The 6811-nt window shown below is 43.6% G+C and overlaps 1 protein-coding gene across 9 annotated transcripts in view; it reads right to left on the reverse strand.

The window, feature by feature from the left end:
- Positions 1-6811, reverse strand: part of Piezo2 (piezo type mechanosensitive ion channel component 2) — a 388432-nt gene that overhangs the window by 71842 nt on the left and 309779 nt on the right. For all 9 annotated transcript variants that reach the window (XM_031365853.1, XM_031365850.1, XM_031365855.1 and 6 more), the window contains 2 exons: positions 5163-5377; positions 2851-3011 (listed from right to left, as the gene is read on the reverse strand). In XM_031365853.1, the coding sequence (XP_031221713.1) occupies positions 2851-3011; positions 5163-5377 (376 nt within the window). The remainder of the gene's footprint in view (positions 1-2850; positions 3012-5162; positions 5378-6811) is intronic.

The following is a 6811-nucleotide window of genomic DNA, read 5'->3' on the forward strand; positions in this document are numbered from 1 at the left end:
TATTGCTGCTCTCAGGTGAAAATTATAGCATGTGCTCACTATAAAGCTCACCATGTACCAGGTACAAAGGTCTATGAGCTGTGGAGAATAGGTTCCAAATCTGGCTTAAAAAGTATGAAATAGGAAAATGTGAACAGTAATGAATAACATTTGTGCGGCACATTTTCTGCTCCCCAACTTACCTGCCTGTCCCTACGGAAGGCAAATGTTCTCTCTGAGAATTAAGTGCTGGAATAGTAAGGTGGAAAGAGTTGCCCCTCAGAATTAACTGGGGAAGAAAGAGATGTTGTTCACAGGAGTGTCCAATCATCTACAAAGTGCTTGGACACAAACTGAATGCTGTGTTTTATCAAAATGCTTTGACGAATGAATTCGTCAAAGGTAGGGTCAATTTGAATGTTAAAAAGCAAATTATATTAAAGTTATTTACTCTGAGGTAAGCTTCTTATTTCTTTTATTGTATTTTTGAAGCTCTCCAGTAGAAAAGCAGTACATGTAATTTGCATAGAAATTTTTATCTTCTGAGTGATAAGCAAAGACAGTGAGTCTTCACTCCCAACCAGGTTCCAGGTGGCAAATGTCCTGAGGATTCCTTGACCTCGGGGTACATGTAGAATACACTTAAACCCATGAATGTCTCAGACAAAGCCACAGGATGAGCATGTTGCCTGGGTGAGCCATGATGTGACTGGAGCTCCCAACTTAGTCTAACTCCAGGAAAGAATGATGGTACAGCTGCCAGCAATTAGAGCTGAGAATTTAAACAGGAGTGCGGTCAGCAAAGGGACCCAGGTCCAAAGGACCCAGGTCCAGAGCCTTATTGACAAGGAAGAACACCAATTATTTCCAGAAGAGACATTTGATTTGAACACCACATTTTCCAGAGGCTCCAGGTAGGGTACTCCTGAAGTGGTCTGGACCACACCATAAATAAGAACTCCATGTGAGATATCCAGCATTTTAGGTAGAGAGGTCTAATGTGATCCCATTTACACCCTACAGAGAATGTCTAGTTGCAACATGGGGGGTGTACTGGATAGAGAAAAGATGGGTAAAACACTGAGAATCTTTTAGTTATCTAAGGGGAGAGATTATGTGGGCAGTGGGTTCAGTTTTAGGGCTCACTGTCAGGGGGTACCTTGGGGCACACAAGAAGAGAGGTCATGTATCGCCCATCAATCAAACAGTGGGTTGAAAGGAAATCAATGCCTCATCACTTGTGGGTGTGGATGAGCAGTGATGGGACTTCAGGAGCATAGGCACTCACCCTCTTGGTGGGGAATAGGCCAAGTAGGCTGTGTACAGAGCCTAGGGCTAACGAGGGACACAGGAATGAGACAGAGGGAGTAGAGCCAGGATACGTATCACAGGATATGGACACTAGTATCCAGTAAAGGAGAAGAGAGGTGAGGAGTCTCTCCAGGGAAGGTATTTTATTGTTACAATCTCACAAATAGGAAAATAAGTCCAGCTTAGAGAGCTTCTCCATTCAACAGTAAGTTGCCACAAATGCCATGCACATTGCTCCAAACTCCTGCTCTCCTGCAGCATCAGGACCTAAGTGGGGCATGGGCTCATCATCACCATGGCAACAAAGTATAAGGGAATGTTCACCCAAAATTAATCCATGCTGTATATGAGTGTCTATGTGCAAGTGGATGTGGATAAAGGCCAGTAAATTTGAGAAGAACCAATGAGTGGAGAGGAGACCAGAGCACACATGACATGTATTAGAAGAGATAATCCAGAAGGAGAATGGTACAATGCAAATGGAGGCCAGGGAGATTGGAGAAGAAATGGGGGAAGGGAGAGCAGAAAAACAAAATATATATGAAAATGCCTTAAGGAAACTTATTATTTCATATGCTAATTAAGAAAACTGAATAATAACAAATAAAAATATTTGGTCTGAAAACCAGTTATTCAAATCCAAAAATTTCCAGGAAAATGGCTGTTCATCCCGTGTGTAACAAGACTTTGATTATCCAGGGACTAGGGGTAGAATTTGATGCCATAATGTTCTCTGGACAAGGAGCATCTTCCCTTTGTTTTCTGTGGAAGCAGCTTGGTTGGAGTGTTTAGCTGAACTCCTTAAACATCATAGGCAGTAAGCTCTGGACCTAAGTTTCAGGGTGAAGATTCTGAATTGTAACCAGCTGAAAAGCCATCCAAGAAAGTTAGAGGTCTGTGAAAACAACTGGTCCTTGGCTAACTTGGCCAAGTGTAGAAGTCTGCAAAAACTATTTGATGAATAAATTGAAGGAACATTTGTTTCTCAACAGTAGACACGGAGGAACTCTTTAATAAAAGGCAAAAGATTTATACAATCTGAAGAGAAACCAGAGTATGAAGGAACTCTTGATAGAATGATGATACTTTTTTTTTTAAATCAAGACATAAGACAGAAGTATCAATCAAGTGTCAATCATCAACTTCATATCTTATTAAGATAGCAAGCAAGACAAACTCTAGCAAATATTTAATTATGTTTGGAACCAGAGTATACTCCTTGGCAACACAAACTGGAATTTTATTCCTTTCCTAAAAGGGAACTTTGGGAGATAGATTCCCTTGTGATGGAGAAAGACAGCCACTCCATGTAGTGCCAAAAGCATCCTTTGCTAAATGGCCAAGCCAAGTGGAAACTGAGCCATGGGGCTTTCTCTTCTGCTGACATTCCCTTCCTCAGCTCCAGCAATCTTGGGTCTTTTGTATAGTAAAGCTTATGCATTCACATATGCCTTGATCTCTGAATGTAAGGGGCATCATACTATGAACGGACACACAGACAAGACAATGAAGACCTGCCGCGTCCTGTTCAGCCTGAGAGTACAGCAAAAGCACACTTGCCTCTTTCACAGTCACCCAGATAATGTACGACGAGACGATTTTGATGATGTGCAGCTCCAGGATCCACCACATAAACACCTGCAACTTGTGGAAATACTCCAGGAATTTTAGAAAGAGCACAGTGAGCCGGTCAATCACCAGGTGCCACTTGTTCCTGAGGTCTGCAAAGCAGTAAATACAACGAGAAGCATGACCATTTCTGGTGTTATTAATGGGAACATTCTTATACCTTTCAGGATGGAATGAGAAAAGACCCAAGAGTCAGGGCATGAGCTCTAAGAGCCTGGAGAGGTAGTACCCGAGACCCTCACGCCATGTTGCTGATTGTGGACGGAAGTTCGAGCACAAGGAACAGTGTCACTCCAGTGCATGGAGTTCTGCCTTGACTTTCTTTTAAGATTGTGTTAAATCATCTGAGCTCTCTATACATGGCATCTTTTTACCCAAACACTGCTTCCACCAGTGGCAGATGAATGGATAAGGTTCTCCCATCTCCTTTAACAAGCACACCCTGCAGGCCTGCCATGGGTAGAGACAGCTCGTTCCTCCTCAGACTCAGCATGGTTTCCTAAACTGTGCTCAACTTCATCCTAATTGTCTTAATCAAATCAGCCACTGTAATTTTCTGTTTTTTTTTTCTTTGTTTTCTTTTTTGGTTTTTTCGAGATAGGATGTCTCTGTGTAGCCCTGGCTATCCTGGAACTCACTCTGGAGACCAGGCTGGCCTTGAACTCAGAAATCCACCTGACTCTGCCTCCCAAGTGCTGGGATTATAGGTGTGCACCACCATCAGCCGGTGCCATTGTAATTTCCTACGTCAGGGGCTCACATCAGTCTAGCCCTGACCTGGTCAACCCCACTGGAAGCCACACAGGACTGTTTTGTCTTTTCATGCTTCAGTTCTGGGTTGTGTCCACCTGTAAGAGGTAGTTTTAATGTGACTGTCCTTGGCTCTGAACACTCAACAAGTTTTTTTGTTTGTTTGTTTGTTTTGTTTTTTTGTTTTTTGTGACAAGGTTTCTCTGTGTAGCCCTGGCTGTTCTGGCACTCACTCTGTAGACCAGGGTGGCCTGGAACTCAGGAATCTGTCTGCCTTTGCCTACCAAGTGCTGGGATTAAAAGCATGCACCACCACTGCCTGGCTTCAATAAAGTTTTAGTTACACTGAAAAACACTTATTACAGAATGACTCAGATGACAGACAACAGAGAGAGGTATGTACAACATAGCAATAAGGGCATGGAGGGAGTTTTTTGGGGGCCTTTAGTAAGGGCCAAAGTCCTCTTTAAAGTAGTATAATGAAATCCCAGCGTTAACCACTTGCCTGGCATAATTGTCTACACACACACACACACACACACACACACACACACACACACACACATGCACTGCGGGACAATCGCAGTTCAGATGTGAAAAACACATCTGGTTCTTGCCTTGGGTCTTCTGAGATGAGTTAGAGGAGGGATTGAAGCTTCAGAGCAGGCCTTTAAGAGTAATTTTCCTCCACAGCATTTTTGGTTTTCTGCTTTTGTATAGCAGACACCCACCTAAGACATGTACAGCATCTCCCACCCTGACCCAGAGGCTGTCGTTTTTGAACATTATGGCATCTTTTAGCATCCTCTGTCAGATAACATCATTAACCATGGCTACCCCATTCCCGCTCATTCCTGGTCATTACAGGTCTGGAAAGAAAGCTTTAAAAAAATCCTTAAATACAACATGACTACTTTTTGTGTTATTAATCAGAATATCTTGCAACTTTCAGGATGGAATGAGGAAGAGGGAGCTCTATCTATAGAGTCAGAGCTATCCAAAATCCTGCAGGGGACTAGCCTGAAAGGACCAGCATGCAACTGCACAGTGCCTCCTCCAGGTTTCATAGTCTAAAGTGTTGGGCTAGAACTAGCCATGTATCCATGATTATTATTCTCCTTGACAAGCCTCAGAATGCCTTTCACAAGAATGAGTCTCTGAAGGTGAGATGAGGAACTGTCAGTGCTCTGGGCAGGGGTCCTGTTTTTTTGATTGTAGTAGGACAGGTCCTGTGAGAGGTTCCCACACAGCAGAGGACAGAACATACCCCTCTGGGTCTCTTCCAGGGCACTCTCAACAATCAACGGGGATTGTTGGCCAACCATCTGCTCTCTTCCCTTTCAGCGAGTTAAAAGGAACTTATTGCAGTAAGTGGAATAGAAATACTATCATTATAGCAACCAAAACCATTCTGCAACTCTTATTGGAGTCACAAAGAGTGAGTCACTCTGTCCTTCATGCTGATAGGGCAGCTGTTGAGAGAGGGTGGTTACCTGAGGTTTCTTCCTCCTCGGATTCATCTTCCTCATCTTCCTCCTCCTCAGACTCATCACCGCCTTTCCCAGCCTCACCCTTCTCTGCCTGCTTGGCACATTCTTCTGGCCTCTCCTCCCCGGGCTCCACCAACTTCTTCACCTCAGGCTTATCGAGGCTGGTGGTCATATTCAGGATGGCTAGGTCTGGGAGGCTTCCTTCAGGGTGGGCTAATCTGTGAGCAGAGAGAAGCTGGGTGAGAAGAGGAAGGGGTGGCAGAAGGGTGCAATTGAGGGGCAAGTAATGGAGGCCAAACTGAAGCAAATCAGTACATGTACAAGGACCTCGAGCCGTGGGTGTTAGCGTCTCACCGCATTTTGCCGGTTTGTTTGTTTTAAGTTCTTTCTAAAAACAAACTGTCAACTCAACTTTGTTAGCTTTTCTTATTCAGGTTCTAGTGATTGGTCAGGAATGAGAGCTATTGACACCTAAACTTGACATTTTTTTCCTGGAGGAGAAAAATGGTCAGAGTTTAGGATGTAGAAGCATGGAATGGCGTCATGTAGAGCGAGCATTTCATGGCTTCACATGGGGGACTTACTCATTCTGGTGGATTGGTAATTTTTTCTTGATGCTGCTCAAAGTAATTGAAATAGAAAGGAAAAAAAGGAGATGAGAACAGAGGAGTTATAAGGATGTCAGAGATCACATTCATGCTCTAGATTATCCACTATCCCATCGGGGTTATGCCGGGTGCATTGATGACCTAATGCCAAGTGCATTCATTCCAGAATGGCACCAGTAGGTGCTTTCACTGCAAGTCTAGGCTCAGCAACTGGTCTGAGTGGATATGATGGTTGGTTTGTAAAGGAGAGGATATAGGGTCAAAGTGCACCATGCTCTTTAAGTAAGGTTTTGAATCATCTTGCAAGAACCACGTCATTCATGGATAACCTACATCTTCTTAAATCTTTACTTAATGTAAGCTCTCAGGAAGCCTTGGCATTGGCTAATTTCATGCTACCAGCTTCTAAAGCGTATGCAAGGAGAGGCACACACTTTCAGGTTTAGGCATCTTTATCACATCCCGTCTTGAGGACCACTGATGTGAACGGTGGACTGGAAGTTTTAGGAGATCCGGTAGGAGCCAGAGCCAGAGCCAGAGCCGGAGCCAGAGCCAGAGCAAGAATGCAGGGGCGGGGGGGGGCATTTACTGTCCTCACAGCAGCTGGGGTCCCACATTTTACCTCATAGCAGGCAGCACAAGTGCGGACTTTCCCAATACTCTATTTCTGAGACAGAGTATCGTGTTGCTCAGGCTGCCCTCAACTCCCCCAGGCCAAGCAACCATCCTTCAGCTACTTAGAGGCTGGGACTGTGGGCAAGTGCCATATGCCTAACTTCCTAATTGTCTCAGAAAATAAAAAGCTCTTTATTCCTATTCAAGTTAATGTTATAAGAGACACTAGATAATACAGTATATTTTATGAATATGTATTCTGGAAACTCTAATCATCTTTTTTACTTGTAATAATCATTCCACACATTTCCACCTGGTTATGACAGAATAGATAATGCTATCCTACAAGCAGGACTGTGGAATCTCAGGAAATTATTTAGTCTTCTTTCTTTCTTTCTTTCTTTCTTTCTTTCTTTCTTTCTTTCTTTT

This window comes from Mastomys coucha, unplaced genomic scaffold (genome assembly GCF_008632895.1).
Source record: "Mastomys coucha isolate ucsf_1 unplaced genomic scaffold, UCSF_Mcou_1 pScaffold13, whole genome shotgun sequence".
In the NCBI taxonomy this organism is placed as follows: Eukaryota; Metazoa; Chordata; class Mammalia; order Rodentia; family Muridae; genus Mastomys; species Mastomys coucha.